At 43.2% G+C, this 23,460-nt stretch overlaps 2 protein-coding genes across 10 annotated transcripts in view; one reads left to right on the forward strand and one right to left on the reverse strand.

The window, feature by feature from the left end:
• BOLA3 (bolA family member 3) overlaps positions 1-20,543 on the forward strand; it is a 51,873-nt gene extending 31,330 nt beyond the window's left edge. For all 3 annotated transcript variants that reach the window (XR_009054586.1, XR_009054587.1, XM_057740785.1), the window contains one exon: positions 19,609-20,543. Coding sequence is in view for 1 of the 3 variants with exons in the window: in XM_057740785.1 (XP_057596768.1) it covers positions 19,609-19,749 (141 nt within the window). In the remaining 2 variants the exon portion in view is untranslated. The remainder of the gene's footprint in view (positions 1-19,608) is intronic.
• A 72-nt stretch (positions 20,544-20,615) lies between these two features.
• The window catches only part of TET3 (tet methylcytosine dioxygenase 3), a 103,691-nt gene continuing 100,846 nt past the window's right edge, over positions 20,616-23,460 (reverse strand). For all 7 annotated transcript variants that reach the window (XM_057740778.1, XM_057740777.1, XM_057740779.1 and 4 more), the window contains one exon: positions 20,616-23,330. In XM_057740778.1, coding sequence (XP_057596761.1) covers positions 21,529-23,330 — 1,802 coding nt within the window. In that variant the 3' untranslated portion in view covers positions 20,616-21,528. The remainder of the gene's footprint in view (positions 23,331-23,460) is intronic.

Consider the following 23,460-nt stretch of genomic DNA (forward strand, 5'->3'; position numbering starts at 1 on the left):
CCATGGCATGTGGAATCTTCCCAGACCAGGGTTTGAACCAATGTCCCCTGCCTGCATTGGCAGGCGGATTCTTAATCACTATGCCATCAAGGAAGTCTCAATTAGTTTAGTTCTTAAAGATTAGTTTGTCCAGAGTTACAGATGTTAGTACCAACTAATTCTATAAAGATTAGAATTGATTTAATCTCGTTTTATTATTCTGCTTCACATTATTTTAAAAGGTATAAACAGTTGTTGGCTCAAAAAGGATATAAGTTCTTTCTAAGGTTACCCAATTAACACTGTCTCTCAGTCTTTGTATTAACTGTCCATCTATTTCCTTGTGCGTTAAAACTTAGAGTTATTTATAAATTCTTAATAATTTTTTGTTTAATTCACAGCTTTCACAATCATTAGTTATTGTGGCATATTACTTTTGTAGTAATAAATACACATTATTTAACCTGACTGCTACAATTTGTACATATAAAACTTATAAGGAGTATTTTATATCTGGAAGAAAATGTAAAAAATAAAATTAAAAGTACAGCACAAAAGACAAAAATGGATTAATACTATTAAATTATAGTAATATATGTCTTTTTAAAAGGGGGGAACATATCCACATACTGGTCTATCATGGTAATAAAGAGTAAAATTACAATGTCTTTTTTACAATCTTAATTTCTGCAAATTTGTCAAAATGGATTTTCTTTGTATATTCATGTTCAGTTGATGGTATAGACAGATATATCAATCTTCAGTCATAGCTTATGGAAAAAAGATATATTCCAATAGGAATAGTTGCAAACAAATGACTAAATTTGTCAGAAATTGCAATTACGTCTGTCTTTTTTTTTTTCAAGACTGATTCTAGTGGGTTTAATTTGTCTCCAAGTTACAAGTTTTAAACATACAAGACAATTCAAAGTGGCCACACCGAATGACAGAATTGAAATATGTCTGTTTCTTCATTCTTATATCTTATTGCAAGAATTTTATTTCAAATGTACAATTTAAAGCAGGGTATGGTGGGAGGGGCTAATTAGAGGCATTGAGGAGCTCAAAGCCAGAGCTAAAGATTCAGAAACTTTACGAATTCACTCATAAAAGCATGTGGCTAATGAAATGTGGTATGCATATACAGTGGGATGTTATTTGGCCTTAAAAGGAGGGAAATTTTGACACATTTAATTCCATGGTTGGATCTTGAAGACGTCAATGCAAAGTGAATTAAGCCAGACACAAAGGACAACTATTGTGTGATTCCACTTGTATGAGGTACCTAAGTAGTCAAATTCATAGAGACAAAGGTAGAAAAGTGGATGCCAGGGGCTGGGAGGGAGGAGGATGAGGAGTTCTTGTTTAGCGAGCTTTTGTTTGGGATGATGAAAAAGTTCATCTGGGGACAGATGGTGGAGACTGCACAACAATGTGAATGTGATTAATGCCACTGAACTGTACACATGTAAATAGTTAAAATAGTAAGCTTTATTTGATGTACATTTTACAATAAAAAATACATTTTAAAAATTGCTAAGTAAACAGAAGCCACGGGGAAAACCCACTTTAACCCAAATAATAGTAATAATTAAAAAAAAAAAAACACGCGGCTGATTCCGCGCGTCAGGAGCTGACTATTAATTTGCCTGCAGAATGTAATGTTTATTAAAGAGTAATTTTAAAATGTGCTTATCTGAAGGTTCTTTATTGTTAAAACAGGAACCACAACAATTCAGTAATTGTTAGAACTTGGATCCACAGCGTGGGCTTCTCGTGGAGGCCGTCCGCAAGGCCCGCTGAAAGGCCCCGCCTGGGGACTCCAGGCCGCTTCTGACAGGCTTCTCCGCAGCGCTTCTCAGCGCTCACCCAGCAGCCAGAGGGACGCCGTCGGCACTCAGACCGGGTCAGGTCGGGCTGCCGCCGCATCTTCTCCAGGTGCTGCTTTCCGCTCGCCCCGCCCCCACCCCGCCCCCCGGCGTGTCACCTGGGTGCCCGGAGCTTGCCCAGGCCTGGCACTCTGCCCACACCAAACACTTACCTCCACACCTGCAGAAACCTTTCTCTCCCCTCCCTTTTTCAAAACACACTTTTAACGTAATTGAAAAGTGTCAGTTCCAGCAATAAAAAGAAACGAGCTATCAAGCCACGAAAACACACGAGGAACCTCAAATGCATATTGTAAGTGAAAGAAGCCAATCTGAAAAGGCTGCACACTGTGGGATTCCAACTGTATGACATTCTGGGAAAGGCAGAACTATGGAGGCAGTGAAAAAAGATCAGTGGTTCGCAGGGGTTGGAGGGGAGGAAGGGATGAACAGGTGTCACACAGAGGATTTTTAGGGCAGTGAAACTGTTCTGTAGGATGCCGCAATGGTGGGTACATGTCATTACACATTTGTTAAAGCCCATAGAGTGTCCAATACAAAGAGTGATCCCTAATGTAAACGATAGACTTTGGTTCATAATTTTGTATCAATATTAACTCACCTACCATAACAAATGTACCATACTAATGCAAGATGTTACCAATTTTTCTATAAACCTAAAACCGCTCTACAAATAAAGTTTATTAATTCAAAAACAAAGTATTAATTCACTTTTCCTTTTTTGTACCATAACATTTACCTCATTTATTACCTTAGCAATGACATTGTTTAGAATTGCCAGTGCATAGGGACAGTAAAAACCAGCCTGACCGTTTAGTCTCCAGTGAGGTCCTCTGTTCTGAACTGCTTGGATGTCTGGGCCTAGTGGTGTGTGCCCAGCATCCAGCACAGCAGCTGCTGAGAGCAAGGTGTTCAGTGCTGGTTGGGGATTTAGTGGATCTGAGATCTGTGAGCTGTGGGCCTACAGCTTTTGCCGAGGGTTACGAATGTAAACATGGCTGAAGAGTTGAAATGTCTTTGCAGAAATGCTTCCTCAGACAATTAGGAGGAGGTTAATCTCCAAGACTTGCACTTCTTGATCAAATGAGCCACAGCCTTAGATGCTTTGGAGGTATCAATTCCACTTGATCTCATTCAGAATATTTTTCTTCCCATATATCTTTGATTACTGATTCAAAACCATTTATTCTGTGTCCTTTATTGGGAACTCTCAGTATTTTCAAGAGGCATTTCAGTGCTCTATTCTCATGGTCTTTTATGGCCTTGCATATCTCCCTATGTAATCTTTCATGTTAAACAGCTGTTTCCTGATCTACCTTAGTTATTCTATTCTCTGCACATCAATCATACTTTCAGCATCGATACTATTTAGTCTATTATCTCGGAATCTTGCTTTTGTTGAGTAGGTAAGATATTCTATTTATTTATTTATTTATTATTGAAATGCAGCTGATGTACAATATTAAATCTTACAGGTGTACAATATAGTGATTCACAATTTTAAAGGTTATACTCCATTTATATTTATTACAAAATATTGGCTATATTCCCTGTGTTGTACAATACACCACTGTCGTTAAAAATAGATTGCAATCACTAAGCTGTATTTCTTTTTTTTTTTTTAATATTTATTTATTTGGCTGTGTTGGATCTTAGTTTTGTGGGTTTTTTTTCTTTCCCCATTTTATTCTTTTTTTTTAAAAGAACTTTTATTCAGATACAATTGACATACAATAAACTGCATATATTTAAACTGTACAGTTTGATTTTTTTTTTTATTAGTAATGTATATATGACAATCCCAATCTCTCAGTTCGTTCCCCCTGCTTTCCCTCCTTGGTGTCCATATGTTTGTTTTCGACATCTGTGTCTCTATTTCTGCCTTGCAAACCAGTTGATCTGTACCATTTTTCTAGATTCTGCATATATGCATTAATATACAATATTTGTTTTTCTATTTCTGACTTCACTCTATATGACAGTCTCTAGGTCCATCCATGGCTCTACAAATGACCCAATTCCATTCCTTTTTATAGCTGAGTAATACTGCATTGTATATATGTACCACATCTTCTTTATCCATTCATCTGTTGAAGGACATTTAGGTTGCTTCCATGTCCTGGCTATTGTAAATAGTGTTGCAATGAACACTGGAGTGCATGTGTCTTTTTGAATGATGGTGTTCTCTGGGTATATGCCCAGCAGTGGGATTGCAGGGTCATATGGTAATTCTATTTTCAGTTTTGCAAGGAACCTCCATACTATTTTCCATAGTGGCTGTATCAGTTTATATTCCCACCAGCAGTGCAAAAGCATTCCCTTTTCTCCACACCCTCTCCAGCATTTACTGTTTGTAGATTTTCTGATGATGCCCATTCTAACTGGTGTGAGGTGATACCTCATTGTAGTTTTGATTTGCATTTCTCTAATAATTAGTGATGTTGAGCAGCTTTTCATGTGCCTCTTGGCCATCCGTAGGTCTTCTTTGGAGAAATGCCTATTTAGGTCACCTGCCCATTTTTTGATTGGGTTGTTTGTTTTTTTGATATTCAGCTGGATGAACTGTTCATATATTTTGGAGATTAATCCTTTGTTGATTCGTTTGCAAATATTTTCTCCCATTCTGAGGGGTGTCTTTTCATCTTGCTTATAGTTTCCTTTGCTGTGCAGAAGCTTTGAAGTTTCATTAGGTCCCACTTATTTATTTTTGTTTTTATTTCCATTACTCCAGGGGGTGGATCAAAAAAGATCTTTCTGTTATTTACGTTGAAGAGTGTTCTTCCTATGTTTTCCTCTAGGAGTTTTACAGTGTCTGGCCTTACATTTCGGTCTTTAATCCATTTTGAGTTTATTTTTGTGTATGGTGTTAAAGTGTTCTAATTTCATTCTTTTACATGTAGCTGACCAATTTTCCCAGCACCACTTATTGAAGAGGCTGCCTTTTCTCCATTGTATATCCTTGCCTCCTTTGTCATAGATTAGTTGACCATAGTTTATCTCTGGGCTTTCTATCCTGTTCCATTGATCTATATTCCTGTTTTTGTGCCAGTACCATACTATCTTGATCACTGAAGCCTTGTAGTATAGCCTGAAGTCAGGGAGCCTGATTCCACCAACTTCGTCTTTCCTTCTCCAGGTTGCTTTGGCTATTTGGGGTCTTTTACGTTTCCATACAAATTTCTTGTTCTAGTTCTGTGAAAAACGCCATTGGTAATTTGATCGGGATTGCATTGAATCTGTAAATTGCTTTGGGTAGTATAGTCATTTTCACAATGTTGATTCTTCCAATCCAAGAACATGGTATGTCCCTCCATCTGTTTGTGTCGTCTTTGATTTCTTTCATTAGTGTCTTATAGTTTTCTAAGTATAGGTCTTTTACCTCCTTGGTTAGGTTTATTCCTAGGTATTTTATTCTTTTTGTTGCAATGGAGAATGGGATTGTTTCCTTAATTTCTCTTTCTGATCTTTCATTGTTAGTGTATAGAAATGCAAGAGATTTCCGTGTGTTAATTTTGTATCCTGCTATTTTACCAAATTCATTGATTAGCTCAAGCAGTTTTCTGGTGGCATCTTTAGGATTTTCTATGTATAGTATCATGTCATCTGCAAACAGTGACAGTTTTACTTCTTCTTTTCCAATTTGGATTCCTTTTATTTCTTTTTCTTCTCTGATTGCTGTGGCAAGGACTTCCAAAACTGCATTGAACAGTAGTGACGAGAGTGGACATCCTTGTCTTGTTCCTGATCTTTGAGGGAATGCTTCCAGTTTTTCACCATTGAGAATGATGTTTGCTGTGGGTTTGTCATATATGGCCTTTATTATGTTGAGATAGGTTCCCTCTATGCCCACCTTCTGGAGAGTTTTTATCATAAATGGGTGTTGAATTTTGTCAAAAGTTTTTTCTGCATCTATTGAGATGATCATGTGGTTTTTATCCTACAATTTGTTACTATGGTGTATCACAATGATTGATTTGCGTATATTGAAGAATCCTTGCATTCCAGGGATAAACCCCACTTGATCATGGTGCATGATCCTTTTAATGTGTTGTTGGATTCTGTTGGCTAGTATTTTGTTGAGGATTTTTGCATCTAAATTCTTCAGTGATATTGGTCTGTAGTTTTCTTTTTTTGTAGTATCTTTGTCTGGTTTTGGTATCGGGGTGATGGTGGCCTCATAAAATGAGTTTGGGAGTGTTCCTTCCTCTGCAATTTTTTGGAAGAGCCTGAGAAGGATGGGTGTTAGCTCTTCTCTAAATGTTTGGTAAAATTTACCTGTGAATCCATCTGGTCCTGGACTTTTGTTGGGAGATTTTTAATCACAGTTTCAATTTCATTACTTGTGATTGATCTGTTCATATTTTCTATGTCTTCCTGACTCTGTCTTGGAAGATTATACCTTTCTAAGAATCTGTCCATTTCATCCAGGTTGTCCATTTTATTGGCATATAGTTGCTTGTAGTAGTCTCTTAAGGTGCTTTGTATTTCTGCGGTGTCTATTGTAACTTCTCCTGTTTCATTTCTAATTTTATTGATTTGAGTCCTCTTCCCTCTTTTTTCTTGATGAGTCTTGCTAGAGGTTTATCGATTTTATTTATTGTCTCAAAGAACCAGCTTTTAGTTTTATTGATTTTTGCTATTGTTTTCTTTGTCTCTATTTTATTTATTTCTGCTCTGATCTTATTGATTTCTCTCTGTCTACTAACTTTGGGTTTTGTTTGCTCTTCTTTCTCTAGGTGTAAGGTTAGATTGTTTATTTGGGATTGTTCTTGTTTCTTGAGGTAGGATTGTATTGCTATAAACTTCCCTCTTAGAACTGCCTTTGCTGCATCCCACAGGTTTTGGATCATTGTGTTTTCGTTGTCATTTGTCTCTAGGTATTTTTTGATTTCCTCTTTGATTTCTTCAGTGATCTCTTGGTTATTTAGTAGCGTATTGTTTAGCCTCCATGTGTTTGTGTTTTTTACAGGTTTTTCCCTGTAATTGATTTCTAATCTCCTAGTTTTGTGGTCAGAAGAGATGCTTGATACGATTTCAATTTTCTTGAATTTACAAAGGCTTGATTTATGACCCAAAATATGATCTCTCCTGGAGAATGTTCCATGTGCACTTAAGAAGAACATGTAATCTGCTGTTTTTGGATGTTATGTCCTATAGATATCTATTAAATCAAGCTGATTTATTGTGTCATTTAAAGTGTGTGTTTCCTTATTAATTTTCTGTCTGGATGATATGTCCATTGGTATAAGTGGGGTGTTAAAGTCCCCCACTATGATTGTTTTACTGTCAATTTCCTCTTTCATAGTTGTTAGCATTTGCCTTATGTTTTGAGGTGCTCCTATATTGGGTGCATATATATTTATAATTGTTATCTCTTCTTCTTGGATGGATCCCTCAATCTTTATGTAGTGTCCTTCCTTGTCTCCTGTAACATTTTTTATTTTAAAGTCTATTTTATCTGATATGAGTATCACTACTGCAGCTTTCTTTTGATTTCCATTTGCATGGAATATCTTTTTTCCATCCCCTCACTTTCAGGCTGTATGTGTCCCTAGGTCTGAAGTGAGTTTCTTGTAGACAGCATATATATGGGTCTTGTTTTTGTATCCATTCAGCCAGTCTGTGTCTTTTGGTTGGTGCATTTAGTCCATTTACATTCAAGGTAATTATCGATATGTATGTTCCTATTACCATTTTCTTAATTGTTTTGTTGTTGTTTTGGTAGGTCCTTTTCTTCTGTTTCCCACTTAGAGAAGTTCCTTTAGCATTTGCTGTAGGGCTGGTTTGGTGGTGCTGAATTCTCTTAGCTGTTGCTTGTCTGTAAAGCTTTTGATTTCTCTGTTGAATCTGAATGAGATCCTTGCTTGGTAGAGTATTCTTGGTTGTAGGTTCTTCCTTTTCATCACTTGAAATATATCATGCCACTCCCTTCTGGCTTGCAGAGTTTCTGCTGAGATAACAGCTGTTAGCCTTATGGGAGTTCCCTTGTATGTTATTTGTCATTTTTCCCTTGTTGGTTTTAATAACATTTCTCTGTCTTTAATTTTTGTCAGTTTGACTACTATATGTCTTGGCATGTTTCTCCTTAGGTTTACCCTGCCTGGGACTCTTTGCACTTCCTAGACTTGGGTAGCTATTTCCTTTCCCATGTTAGGGAATTTTTCAACTATAATCTCTTCCAATATTTTCTTGGTTCCTTTCTCTCTCTCCTCCTTCTGGGACCCCTATAAAATGAATGTTGGTGCGTTTAACGTTGTCCCAGAGGTCTCTTAGGCTGTCTTCTGTTCTTTTCATTCTTTTTTCTTTCTTCTTTTCCACATCAGTGATTATCACCATTCTGTCTTCCAGCTCACTTATTCGCCCTTCTTCCTCAGTTAATCTGCTATTGGTTCCTTCTAGTGTATTGTTCATTTCCATTATTGTGTTGCATATCTCTGTTTGTTTGTTCTTTAATTCTTCTAGGTCTTTGGTAAACTTTTCTTGCAACTTTTCATCTTTGCATCCAGTCTTTTTTCAAAGTCCTGGATCATCTTCACCATCATTATTCTGAATTCTTTTTCTGGAAGGGTGCCTATCTCCTCTTCATTTAGTTGTTTTTCTGGGGCTTTATCCTGTCCCTTCATCTGGTACAAAGTCCTCTGCTTTTTCATTTTCTCTATCTTTCTGTGGCTGTGGTTTTCAGTTCCACAAGATGAAATACTGCTGATACTGCTTGATTCTGCTGTCTGCCCTCTTGTGGAGGAAGTTATCTAGGAGGCTCGTGGGTGCTTCCTGATGGGAGGGACTGATGGTGGATTGGGCTGGGTGGGCAGAACTCAGAGCTAATCTGATTTGGTGGGCGGAGCTCAGTAACACTTTAATCTGCTTGTCTGCCAATGGATGGGGCTGTGTTTCCACCTTGTTGGTTGTTTGGCCTGAGGCTACCCAGAACTGGAGCTTATAGGCTCTTTGGTGGGGCTAATGGCTGACTCTGGGAGGGCTCACGCCAATGAGCACTTCCTAGAACCCCTGCCGCCAGTGCCCCTGTCTCCTTGGTGAGCCACAGCTGCCCCCCACCTCTGCAGGGAACCCTCCAACACCAGCAGGTAGGTCTGGTTCAGTCACCTATGGGGTCACTACTCCTTCCCCCTGGGTTTTGGTGAGCACACTTTTTTGTGTGCCCTCCAAGAGTGAAGTTTCCATTTCCCCCAGTCCTGTGGAGGTCTTGCAATCAAATCCCACTGGCTTTCAAAGTCTGATTCTCTGGGGATTCCTCTTCCTGTTGCTGAACCCCCAGGTTAGGTAGCCTGACATGGGGCTCAGAACCCTCACATTACTGGGTGGACTTCTGCAGTATAACTGTTCTCCAGCTTGTGAGTCACCCACCCAGCATTTATGGAATTTGATTTTAACACAAATGTGCCCCTCCTATCGTCTCATTGTGGCTTCTCCTTTGTCTCTGGATGTGTGGTGTTTTTTTTGTTTTGTTTTTTTGTTGTTGTTTTTTTGTGACTTACAGTGTCTTTCTGTCAATGATTGTTCAGCAGTTAGTTGTAATTCTGGTGCTCTTGCAAGAGGGAGTGAGCACACGTCCTGCTACTCTGCCATCTTGATTCCTCCCCTTCTGCCCATTTTTTGATTGGGTTGTTTTTTTGATATTGATCTGCATGAACTGTTTATATATTTGGGAGATTAATCCTTTGTTGATTTGTTTGCAAATATTTTCTCCCATTCTGAGGATTGTCTTTTTGTCTTGTTTATAGTTTCCTTTGCTGTGCAAAAGCTTTTGTTTCATTAGGTCCCACTTATTTATTTTTGCTTTTATTTCCATTCCTCTAGGAGGTGGGTCAAAAAAGATCTTGCCATGATTTATGTCAAAGAGTGTTCTTCCTATGTTCTCCTCTAAGACTTTTATAGTGTCTGGCCTTACATTTCAATCTTTAATCCATTTTGAGTTTATTTTTGTGTATGGTGTTAAAGTGTTCTAATTTCATTCTTTTACATGTAGCTGTCCAGTTTTCCCAGCACCACTTATTGAAGAGGCTGTCTTTTCTCCATTGTATATCCTTGCCTCCTTTGTCATAGATTAGTTGACCATGGTTTATCTCTGGGCTTTCTATCTTGTTCCATTGATCTGTATTTCTGTTTTTGTGCCAGTACCATATTGTCTTGATTACTGTAGCTTTGTAGTATAGTCTGAAGTCAGGGAGTCTGATTCCTCCAGCTCCATTTTTTCCCCTCCAGATTGTTTTGGCTATTCGGGGTCTTTTGTGTCTCCATACAAATTTTAGGATTTTTTTGTTCTAGTTCTGTAAAAATGCCATTGGCAATTTGATAGGGATTGCATTTTTTTTAATTTGAAAATAGATTGCAGTCTCTGTCTAAGCTGTATTTCTTGCAAAGGATTCATTTCTAATCTCTGAATTAATGTTTGAGGTTCTTTGTGCAGTAAAAGTTTTTCTTCGGTTTCAGATAACTTGACTTCCTGTTTATTCATACTTCCTTGAGTAAAATCTTGTTGATCTTTTTGTTCTTATTGATAATTTATTTGGAGTAGTTTTATAGTTTATGTAAATATTTTAATAGATTTTAAAAGAGGTGAGTTTTTGGTATTATTTGTACTACCGTTAGCCAGAGAGCACCTTCATATGTGAGAAGCCACTTGGCTAGAGTGGGGGCAGGCAGTGAGAGATCATCAGACAAAGACTCTGGGTGGGCTGTGAGCTGGGGCCAGGTCCTGCAAGGCCCTCTGACAGAGTGAGGATGTTGCACTTTACCCTGAGAACTGTGCCTAATGGAGAGCACTGAGGAGTATTACAGGTAAATGGTATCATCCTCTTTGGTTTAAAGAAGATTATCTGGGTAAGGAGATTATTTTCGGTGAGGTGAGTAGAGAGATAAAATGGGGGCTAGAATGCAGATTTTCAAATACTGATACCTGTTGAAAAGCTCTAAAAAGCACGTGTCTTCCTGCAGAGCCACCTTGTCCTATGCCTCTTATGCTCAAAGATCTGCAGGCTGCCAGCCATGCCTTAAGCTCAGCTTGTGGGTAGATTCCTGCCAGTGAGAACAATGTGTATCTCCTGGATACATGGCTCTTAAGGCGCAGAAGAAGCAAGGGTACATTTGGACAGGGCACAGGCTTTGGTGTCAGACACACCTGGTTTGAGTCTGGGTTCTGCCACTTCCTAGCTGATGGTCTTAGGCAAGTCACTTAATCTTTCTGAAAGTTCTCATTTTTAGACCCAAGTATGAGAGGCCTCTGCCTTGGGCCCCTGGCTTTAGAAGGCCCTGCTGTGGTCCTCTCCTGCCCGTGGGGAATCTATGACAATGATCAAGGCCCATATATTAGTCTATATGAATGGTGCCCCCCAGACTTGTGCAGTGCACACCTGTGCAACTGCACAGTGTGGACTGCTAATAATATTGGCAAGGGGAGGCAGGATTGAGGAAACTAAGGGGGTAAAATCCAGCCTTGGCAGGTGTCAGGATGTGACCAGTAGAATGATGGGGCCATCAACAGCCAGAGGAAAATATTGCAGAGACTTGAGAGCTCAGTTTTAGGTGTGTTAAGACTTTGGTCCTGCCAAACAGCCATCCAGAGCTATCCAGCAGCCCAAACTCATGAGGGAGGTCAGGGCTAGACATGGCTTTGGAAATCATTGGCATTAGGGTCACAGTTGAGGCCCGTGGCTGAACAAGGCCTCTGAGGGAAAACCTATAGGTCATAGTGAGGATTGAGCCTATTTGCTTGGGTGGGTGGGTGGGGGGGGGCATCTGTGTTTAAAGGACATGAGGGCACAAAGGGGCCGTGAGAAGAGCAGAGGGCTTTAAGGTTCTGGGATAATGGGAGGTCACTGGTGGTACATTCCAGGAGTGGAGGGTTTTGAGAGATCAGTGATGACAGAATCATTGGTGTAGAAGACAGCTCTTTCTAGAAGGACAAGGGCACGGTGAGTGAGTAGTGTGGATGTTGAAGCCAGGAGGTTACCTACACCTGCAGAAATGTGGTGGCAATAGGATGCAGGGAGAAAGGTGGTGAGCTTGAGGCCAGAGAAGGATCAAGCCGACGGTCCTGAGAGCACAGTAAGGGGAGGAGCTGCAGAAAGAGGATAGTTGATGAGGCATGTCCCAGAGTGGGAGCAAAAGGTGCAAATCAAGAGAAAATGTCAGGGGGAGGGGAATAGTCCCAAGGAGTAGGAATCAATGTGTGTGAAGAAAAAAGACAAAATAGAGGAAGATGTCTGAAGGGTAGGGAAGGGAAATTGGGCCTGGGTTTGGGCTTCTTGGTAGAGGAGGAGAGCATGTATCTGCCAAGACTTCTGAGGGTGGGAGTCAGCATAGCACATTGGAAGGATCTAGATTTTGATGAATTTTTTTTTTTGGCTGTGTGCAGGCTTCTCATTGCGGTGGGTTCTCTTGCGGAGCACCCACTCTAGGCACGCACGCTTCTGTAGTTGTGGCCCGTGGGCTCTAGGGTGCATGAGCTTCAGCAGTTGTGGCACACGGGCTCTAGAGTGCAGCCTCAGCAGTTGTGATACATGAGCTTAATTGCTCCACAGCATGTGGGATCTTCCTAGACCAGGGATCGAATCTGTGTCCCCTGCATTGGCAGGCGGATTCTCAACCACTCTACCACCAGGAAAGTCCCTGATGAAGCCTTGATTGTGTCTTCTATGTGTGGTCCTCTTGTGTCTTCTGTGGTGTCCTGTTTCTTTGATGTGCACTGAGTTTCATGTGTTGAGTGTATTTCAGCTGATCCCCCGCTCCCTAAGAGTATTAATTCATCTCTTCTTGCAAGATGATGAGTGCCTATTATTTTCAGAGTACAGTGGGAGACAAAAAATGACTAACAGCTCTCCTAGGTTAAGAAGCCTACAAGAGCATCAGCAGAACTTGTGATAAGGTTGTTGAGCAAGTATGCATAGCTATGTAGGGTTAAACAATATTAACAAAATTAAGATTCAGCATTGGCAGGGAGGATGAGTGAAACAGTCCATTTAGGATGGTTAAGCTGCAAGTGCCATGTGTAGAAGTAAAAACTCAAGATGAATTGCATAAAGGCTGGAGCTAGGGAGCCTGACTTGGCAGTAGTTCACATAAAAGGTCACTCTATGGTCCACAACTAAGTTTAGGACTCTTTAGTGACTTAAAGCTTTGTATATGCCCAGAGTAATAACAATAGCTTGTATACCTGCCACATCTCAAATGCCTGGTACTTTTACTTTTGTAGTATTTCTTTTTGATTCTCATATTAGTCTTACGTGGTGTTATTAGCCTGCTTTATAGACAAAGAAAATGACACAGGGAGATGGAACAGCTCATCTCACATCATACAATTGGGAAGTGCAGGAGCTTTCTACTGAGTCACACAGCCCTCAGCATGACTCAGCTGCTTAAAAAGTTAATAAACTTCAGTGTATGTTAACAAAAATGGCGTGTCCAGATTGTGAGACTCTGTGTTGTCTCTGTGACTGGTTTAGGCCAGTCAGATCCCATCTGGAACAGTGTTCATTTCTAGAGATCCTACTATAATGAAGGATGCTCTAGTTGCGAACAAGGGTACAGTGGGGGTCGGATAGGGTCTGGAGCTATGTCACAAGAAGGTTCAGGGAATTAAGGATGCAGCTGTGTGACTCAGAGGGATTAACTGAGATGCTTCTTAGAGTACAAAGAAATTTAATGGAAATTAGATGGAGGCAGGTTTAGATTAGTTCAGTTTATAATTGCAACAAGTTGGAATCTTAGAGTTCGATAATAATATGTGGATGAGTAAATCCACACAATGAAATACTAGGCAACTCTTTAAAAAGATGTACAGTTGACCCTTGAACAACATGGGTTGAACTGCACGGGTCCATGTATACACAGATTTTTTTCAATAGTAAATACTACAGTCATACCAGATCCAAGTTGGTTGAGTTGGTAGATGTGGAACATCAGATACCAAGGAACTGCAGATACAGAGGGTGGACTAGTAAATAATCTGCAGATCTTTGTGCGAGGGTTTGTGCCCCTAACCCCTGCATTGTTCAAGGGCCAACTATAGTTCTGTATTACTGATATTTGAAGATAAGTGAAAAAAGATCACAACATAGTATTACCATTTTATTCCATTAAAAAAATATATACACACATATGGTTATATTTAAATACTCAGGGACTTCCTTGGTGGCGCAGTGGTTAAGAATCCACCTGCCAATGCAGGGGACACAGGTTTGATTCCTGGTGTCCCTCATGGGAGATTCCACATGCCGCGGAGCAACTAAGCCCATGCGCCACAACTACTGAGCCCACGCACCGCAACTACTGAAGCCTGCGAGCTCTAGAGCCCGTGTGCTGCAACTACTGAGCCCACATGCTGCAGCTACTGAAGCCCAAGCACCTAGAGCCCGTGCTCCACAACAAGAGAAGCCACCGCACTGAGAAGCCCACGCACCAAAACGAAGAGTAGCCCCAGCTCGCTTGCTGCAACTAAAGAATGCCCACACGCAGCAACAAAGACCCAACACAGCCAAAAACTTAAAGAAAACAAACAAAAAACTCAGAAAATATTTGTGACCACTAATATGTGGTTCCCTTGTAGTGGAATTTCAAATACTTTTTTAAAATTTCTGTCTTCTAGTTCTTCTATATATAACATGGAATTTGTATAAGAAGAGATGAAAGCATATTTATAGTTACCCAGTAGTGAGTCAGTCCCTGCTCCCAGCCCTCACCTCGGGCCCTGGAAATGGGGCCAACATAACAGGGGCTGGGAAAGGGGACACTAGGTCTCTTTCAACTCAAAGATGTCAAGTGGAAAGAAGCAGCTTACCAAACACAGTGTGACCCCACTTCTGTAAAACACATGAACATCTGTGAGAATCCCTGTAGCCCTGCGTGCCCAGGCATTTCCAGAGGGTTCCGTTGCAACTGAAACAAAACAGAGTAGAAAACCCCTGAATCTGTCATCTGGCACCCCTATTGGAATGATGGGGAAATGTCCTCAGAGAGGAGCTTTCCTGTCTAGTGATGTAATGGGATATTGGCATCAACTAGAGAGAATGCTGGTCTTTATGGACTGTGGGGTCAGTTGTCCCTCAGAGATGCTGAATCCATTTCAGTATGATGCTTCAAGCAGGAGGGATAGTTTCTCCTCCCACTTACTCTTCTCTCTTTTCCTCAATTTATAGTTCCCTTCTCAGCCATCAACAGAATTGGCAATCTGAATTAAAAGAAGTAGCCCCAGGCATGGAACCTTATGGGAAAGCTCCTCTCTCCAGACAGGCCCTCCCTACTGGATGTGCTGCTGAGGCCATCAGAATGGAGCAGGACACAGCAATCCTTAGCAAACACAACATCAGAAGTGAACAGTCTTAATGGGGGCAGGGAAAGGGAGTCTCCACACTGAATGGAAAAATGGGACAAAAAGATCAAAGGGAAAAACAAATACACAAAAAACAAAAGGAGGAACAGATGAGTAGAAGGTCATGTCTACTTTCCCCCTTCACAGCAGCTTTAACAGCTGCCAGCCTTTGAACATCACTTTATGTAGGAGGTGGAAGGGAACCAGGCTATTAGGCAGGGCTTCCTTTGTGCACCTACAACCTGCAGGAGGAGGGTGGGATTATAGGGAACCTTAAATATCACAATCTGGGCCCAATTTCCCAAAAGAAGCCACACAGAATTTGAGTGCAAAAAATAAATATAAAATTTATTAAAACACCCACAATATTTTAAAGATACCAGGAGTAATACAGTTCACAAACCCAGTTGTTTGTGTAAATTATAATAAAATACAAATCAAAAAAGGATACATACTTGCAATTTCTAGGCACCCTAAATTAAATCTGCTGAAACACTGGGGAAGAAGGGAGGGCAAGGAGGGTAGCTCAGGAGGCAAACCAATAAAGTGGGAGGAAAAAATATTAACAAAAAAGTAAAAATTATACAAAATAAAATTATCAGCATAAATTTACTGTACTAAGAATATCTACAGTTTAATAATACACATCCTATTGCCTTGAGACATTGCAAAAATCTACCATTCATCCATCAACCCCAGATAAACTTCATTTCAAGTAGCCACAGTTACAAAGTCAAGACGGAATATTCAAGTATGGTTGTTAAGTTCACCTCCATTGGAAGCCAAGTAACCAAACAGGAATTCAAAGAGAGAAGAAATAAAACACATCAAAGAGCTACAGGGGTTCTAGAGTAAGTGTAACGCATTAATATGCCACGATATGACCTGCCCTTGTTTCTTTTTTTTAATTAGAATACGTGAAAAAGAAATTACATCACTCCTGTTTTTCTCCTCCTTTTTCCCCTCAAAAGAAAAAAAAGTACTGGAACCAAGAAAATTTGGATGTTCAGATGACCAAATAGTACTTTTGAAACCTTCATGTGAATAATGATGAGTTATCCCTGAACGACAGGTAGTCAAAATTAGAAAAGAGAGCAAACAATACCACTACAAAAAGCATCCCTGATATCAGAATAGAAGCAAATGAGGAAGTAGGCCAATTCTCACTGATTCTTAGGCAAAAAGCAACTTTAGACCTTGCATTTCTGTGCTGCAGTCTCTGCTCAGGGAAGAAGCCTATTGCTCTGCTCTTGTCGGCAGCTCTGCGGAAGGAAGGGCTGAGAGTGCCAAGACAGGGGCCTCACACACGGAAAAACTCTCTCTGCATGTGTGGGTATGGGACTGTATAACGTATGCTGGGAGTACGCACCTCAAAAAATGTTCATTTTGGTCCAGGGTATGTTGATATTGGCCATGTACTACAGTAGATGCAGCTGGCTAATAAAACTAGGTTTCAAGAGAGTCATTTCAAATGACAGCAACAATGGCTGAAAAAGCTCAAAGAGATGGGCATAGGAAATTCACATTTTATTCAAAAGCAAAACTTAAAAGGAAACGAAATAAAGCCAACCACAGTCCTTCCTTTAGGCATTCTGCCATTTTAACTGAAGAATGAAAAATAAAATGACCCCAGATGCTTCAAGGTCAAGTATGTCATCAAATGGACAACCTGTATGTATCAGACCCTCATGGAATCTATTTTACCAAAGTTGTCATGATGTCCTGTTTTTGAGGTATTTAAAAAAAATCATTGTGACAGTGGATGACATAAAATGGAGCTTCCTGTTGAGTTTTTAAAATACGAACTTTTGTGGACCCAAGAAGAAATTTAGAATAGCACCAACTGAAAACGGCCTCAGTGGCATTGAGTGAGCAGAGAAAGCTCCTTCCTTTAGTTTGAACATGAGGGGTTACCAATGAGGCAGAAGCAATGCTGGGGCAAAGGCTGTGCGGAACAGAGGAACGAGCCCCTGCCCACCGTGGTCCTGACCGGCGTCAGGTGAGGAAGCAGGCCCAGCTGGCCCACCTTGGTGTGCAGAGCACCTTTGGAACTGTCAGACACATCTACTTGGCACCCTGGACTGCAGGAGGAAAATCTGTGTTGGCTATGAGAATGCCTGCCATGTTAGAAGAGGCAGGAGAACCCAGCTCCCTTTCCTCAAAAAAAAAAAAAAAAAAAAGCCCTTCACAATTCCTTTCTTATTAGCCCAAGAGGACAGATGTAAAATCAGAGAACCAGAGTGCCCACCACCTCCAAGCCAGGCGGGCCCAACTCCCCGTTGTAGTAAGGGGGCTGGCTGCCTTCAAGACTTGCCTTTCTGTTTGGCCAGCAAGGGGAGAATAAAACAAAACAGAAAAACTGCTCAGAGCAGGTTCTAGCACGTAAACAGAGGTCTAAGGAGACAGCACCAAAAGGGGGGGTGGGGGAGGGGGAGAGAAGCCAAGAGAGACTGGAGCCCACCTTGTTTTTGGTTGGTTGTGGTTTCAGAACCTTGATAGCACCTCAGCAGGACAGGATCAGGGACAGTCACATTAAAACACCATAGCACCATTTTATTTAGACTATTTCAATTCATAAAAATGCTTCCTAGTCCATAAAGCACACTTCAGTAACAAAAGGAAAGAGAGATTGGTTGAGGCACGTCAGGGCTATCATTTTAATTTTCCACAGCACTGCCTTGGTGTGTGACCTGGCGGTGGTCAACGTCACGAAGCCTGGCCGGGTTCTCTTACCACCTACTCACTGTCACCCATCCTTGCACACCCACTGCTGTCCTGTACAAAGCAATTAAGATCTGCTCCTTCTTTCCTTGCTTTAGCACTTTAAAAGTCCCTTGCTCTGCAAACTACCGTTTCCAAAAGGCTGGTGAAAGGACCAAGAGGGGTGGGTATGATCTCTTTCCACGCACACCTGTCATCTCAGTGAGACAGCAAAGCAGTACCCACGAAGCCAGAGTGTGGGAAACCTAGGCCCTGCCAAAAAAACACACCAAACAACAACAAAAACAAGAAACCTCAAAATCCATGAAACACCTTACTCAAGATTTCTGATGGTTAGATAATGGTTTCTTGAGCTAGCACCAGTTATTTTGCGAGAACCTGCCGCAAAGCGATTTTAAAAACCTCTTAGCACAAAACTTTGCAAGTACTTCCCTTGCATGCAAAAGACAGGGAAAACAAAACAAAAGAAGAACCAAATGTCTGCACTGCATGTGGATGGTGTCTGTGGACAGGGCACACCGGGAAATGACTCTTAAGACTCCATCACTTCCACTGCTATACTATTATTCTTAAAACTTGGTCATGCTGTTAGGTTCTTTAGTTGCAATGGCTTTATTTTTCTTCTCATGATAAAAATGTCTGTTAATCATCTTTAGGACTTAAAAAATGATAGTGCCAGTAAAAAATAAAAATTTGATTTTTCTCTAAGAAACCTTCAGCAGCAAGGGGGGGATAAAGAGCTGTGCATAGTTACTTTTTAAACATACGTCTAAAGCATGCTAATTTAATGACTGAGATTTGAGGTAGGTTATACATGTAGTGTGTAAAAATCAGCATGGGCTTGAGCATGGCAACAGCACCACCTAATTTCTGAAACACAGTTCTGAAGGGCATGGGGACGTCCAATGGAGACTGCCTCTTGACTCACTTCTCAGCAGCCTATTTGCTAATCCAGAATTTATAAACCAAAGGCTGTTTGGGCTGGGGGGACAGACATCACATGCTTTTAGCTTGTACTGGTTTCTCCTTTCATCTAATGGCTTTGCTACCAAAGGGTGATGAGGGGAAGAGTCTATTTAACACACATCAAGGAGATTCATACGTGCCAAGTATCAGAATCACCTGGGTTACACCTTCCAAACCAACAGCCAACCTGGGGCTTTCCCGGGTCATACAGACGGTCACATTCTCCAAATGGTTTGTAAAATATTGTATTTCTTGCTTAAGATAATTTAAAATGAAGTTTTCAAGGCACCCCCGCATCTACCTAAGCACGGAGTCAAATGAGACCTGCATAAAAGTACTGATGCGATAAGCAAAATAGCATTTAAAGGACCCAACTTTTCCTCAAAACTAGAAAATCAGCATGCTCATTAAAGACTCTGCTTCCTTTAGCTTGTCAAACTGAAGGTCAGAGATTTTCCTATAAATCTGAGTTCTGAATAATTCGAAATCCTGATAAGCTCTTGGGTATTTATTTCAAAAGCAATTATATTTCATTTTTGTCCTGTAAAATAAATGCAACTTTACAGAATACGGTAAAAGTGAAGGATAGACAAAGCACGTTAAATATTCAGCTACTATTTACAATTTCTCCCACAATTACATGTTAAAACATACTTTTTTTTTTTTCAAGTTGCTGTTTAAATCTAGGCAAAAGTGCTTAAAAATTTTTTTTTTCACTATTTACAGTTAAAACCAGACCACATAAATGCTCAGGACATCTCACAGCGACTCTCCGCCAGTGCTTCTGGAACAGTTACAGTAAACACCCAGCGGGTCAATTCTCAGCTCTTACACAAGGCACCTGGAAGCTCAGGAACTTGCCTTTAGCATCATCATCTGATTGTTAAACTCATTTTATGAAGACCCACATCTGAATAAAACTGCTCAATAAATATCTGATGTTCATCTCAGGGCTTGGCTGTCATTCACTGTGTGGCCATACTCCCCTCTGTGTCCTTCTGAAGTCTCCCACTCACCACACACATCCACATGGGCAGCTGGATATAATTTCCGCTAATACCACAGGAAAAACAAACACTCCAAGAAGTCTGACTTGCTGTCGACGGCTGTTGCTTCCACCTGTCAGGCCCAACCTCTCTCAACAATGACGAAAAAATTAAGCACCACATTCTCATTTCAAAGAACTGAATGAATGCACCAGAATTTTAGAATGGGCGTGTTCAAGTGGGTGGAGAGGGGAGGAAGGAAAGGAGAAAATGACCAAAAAGAGACATGGCACCAATTCGGGAGGAAAATCATAGCTACCTGCTGAAAATGTCTGAACTCCTGCATTTTAAAATTGTTGAGGGTAGGCCCAACTCCCCAGATGACAGCATGGCGGGGGTGGGCTCAGGGGTGAGGCATGCACCATTGTCCAATGTGAAATCCAGGGATGAGGAGATGCGTTACTGCTGTCACACTGCTGTGCGGAGCTCCTGTGGGTGCGGCCTGCCCTCCAGGAAGTCCCAGCGCAACACTACAGCACCAGGCTCTGCGCAGCGCGCTGCACACAGCATCGCTGGCTTTTCACAGCTTGGGTTCGACTTCTTTTGAGAGATACAGTAGCCCTTTTCGGTATCAGCATAGACTTTGGGGCTTTTTTTTTTTTTTTTAAACTGCCACTAAGACAAATTCCTTCAGCCAGTATTCATCGGCTAGTCAGCTAGGTGGAAAAGGCTCCTGAGAACCTCTCGACTCCAGCTCCATCCCGAGGTGCTGCCGAGGGTACCACGGTATCACATGACTTGACAGCTAAGGGACAGAGAGGATTCAGTGTGGAGACTAGCAAGCTTGAAGCTGTCTACTTCCAACCTGGTTTCTGGGGAAACCTATGCCAGCATCTCAGGTGCCTGGCCTGGGGCGCACCTGTCCTCCATCCCCGACTCCGAGCCGGTGACTGGAAAAGGGACCCCAGATGTTTTTCTACAGATTCTCCCATCCTACTGGAGAGGACAGAAGCTGTCCTGAGGGCTCCCTCCCCTGAAGGGAAGGCGTGTCTGTCAGGAGGGACGCAGTGGGTGGCTACACAACCTGCACTTGGCTCATGAGGGGCCGATGGCTGAGAGAACCTCGTCAGCTCCCAAGAGGGCCAGGCCCACTGGGCCCAGCACAACTGGGCAGGAATGAGTGCTTCTGGCCTTTCCTGCCGATCCTTTACCGTTACAATTGTCACTTTAAAAAAAATCCAATAAATACACATTTTAAATGGAATTTAAAACTACTCCTTTGTGAAAGGACACTATAAACTTTCTTTCCATTATTGTGATATACAAGGATAGAGTTTTAAAAACAAGAGAAAATAAAAGCCCCCCAAACAAGGGAGGAAAAAAACCAACGTGGAGATATAAATATTAAGATCACGAAAAAAATCACCCGACAGCCGTAGTTTCTTCTTCAAAGTGCTGGGGAGTTGGGGGGAAGGGAGGGGCGGGTCAGTTCTGAGGTTTGGACCATAAATACATATATATGCGTATCTATATATGTATATATAGATAGAAAGACTTCTGCACCCCCAACCCGCCCCCAGGTGTGAGGGCGAAAGCACCACAGAGGCAGCTCGGGCCGGGCCCGACGCTGAGGTACGCTGGCTCCCTGGCACCCTGGCGCCTAGATCCAGCGGCTGTAGGGGCCCGTGACCTTCGTGTAGGCATACGAGGACACAGTGACCGCTGAGTCTGTGGGCACGGCCAGCGCCTGCCGGGTGGGGACAAGCCCCTTCTTCTCCTTATGCTGGGGCTCGGGGATCACGGCACCCCCCCACTTGCGCTTCTTCCCGTAGAGCTTGGCCTCCTGCTGGCCCAGGCCCAGCCGGGCGGCCTCCTCCTGTCTTGCCCGCGCCCTCTCCGCCAGCTGCTTCATCTTGGCCTCCCAGAGGGCCAGCCCGTGGTTGGGCTGGTTGAGGTTCTTGTGCTGGTAGAAGACCAGCGAGATGCGGGTGGGGTGGCAGCGGTTGGGCTTCTTGAGGGGCGTGGTGGCATGCAGCTCCCGCCGGGCACATTCAATGAGGATGGAGCCATGAGCGGGGGCCACGGCCACGCCGCCGATGTTCTCGTCCAGGAAGTTGTGTTCGCTGTCCGACCACAGCTCCTCCTCCTCTTCCTCTGCCCCGCCGGCGCCGCCAGCACCGCCCTTCTCGTCCTTCACCGTCCCCTTGATGGGGGGCTCCTCCGCCGTCCCCTCCTCCAGGCTGAAGGGATCCCACAGCTTCTCCTCGGACTTCAGGGCCCCAAACAGCTTCTCACTGGGGCCCAGGGGCATGCTGAAGGACTGCCAGGCTTTGTCCAGCTGGCTCGCCCCCGGCGTTGAAATCCTTCCCTCCTCCCCTTTCAGGGGGCTCCACAGCTTGTCTTGGAATCCGGGAGCACCTTTCAGGGCAGAGCTGAAATCCCCTGCTCCTACCCCCCATGGCTTCTCGGTCAGGCTGGGCCCGGCCAAGGCAGAGGTGTTGTTCCCAAACTTGCAGGGGCTCCACGGCTTGCCTCGCAGCCGTCCTCCAGGCTGGGGGGCTGGCTGCTGTCCCTCACCAGGGAACAACCCCCACGGATGCTGGCCATCTGGGAAGTGGGAAGGGGTCAGGCAGCCACCTCCAAAGGAACCGAGCTTATCGGGGACAATGGCAGGGCTCTCCGTCGGAGAGAACACAGCCCAGCTGCTACCCACACTGTTAGTCCTCTTGGGGGACATGCTTGGGCCTCCTGAGTACTGTCCCCACAGGTGACTGGGTCCCCCATTCTGAGACGCCTCGGGCAAAGGCATTTTGCGCATCTTGCCAGGCTCTCCGGGTAAGGACTCGGCGTGGACCAGTGGATCCACTGGCTCCTGCTTGATGGGTCTGTTGTAGCAACTGGAGCTCTGTGCAAAGGGAGAGGGGTCCCTGGACACTGGGTGGATCTGGGGGACCTTGGGAAGCAGATACTCCTTGGGGCCTGGGTAAGCAGGCTGCTGGTGGTGAGGAGCGGGGTGGTGGGTGTCTGTGGGTACAGCCTGGCCGGGCAGCTCGGCAAACTCAGCACCACCGTAGGCCGGGCTCAGGCTGCTGTGCAGAGCATGGAGGTCGGGCTTCTTCTCGAAACTGCCACTGCTGCCACCGTGCCCCCAGGTGCCAGGACCCAGGAACTGAGAGGGGAAGACCGGGTTGCTGGATGGAAAGCCATAGTAGCCAAATGACGGAAGCGCGTACTTGGAGTGGAAGCCATTGACGGAGGCCAGGCCGGGCTGTGCATAGTAGGAGTGGTAGGAGTACACGCTGTTCACGCTGTACGGGTCGGAGGGCCGGCAGCTGCCCAGCACCGAGTAGCTCTCCACCACTGCGTTGCCGCTGTACTTGAAGGAGCTGAAGTGGTTCTGCGGCTCCACCTTGAGGGAGGGCTTCAGGCTTTGCTGGGACAGTCCACCCTTCAGAGACAGGCCTGAGGAAGAGAGGCAGGACAGAGAAGGAGCACGGAGAACCACAGCCACGGAAGCTCCCTCTTCCCCTGAGACGTCTCCTCCGCTGGGCAGGCGAGCCGAGCGAGGCTGGCCTTGCTCCCGGCCCCATGG

The sequence above is a fragment of the Hippopotamus amphibius genome, chromosome 7 (assembly GCF_030028045.1).
Source record: "Hippopotamus amphibius kiboko isolate mHipAmp2 chromosome 7, mHipAmp2.hap2, whole genome shotgun sequence".
In the NCBI taxonomy this organism is placed as follows: domain Eukaryota; kingdom Metazoa; phylum Chordata; class Mammalia; order Artiodactyla; family Hippopotamidae; genus Hippopotamus; species Hippopotamus amphibius.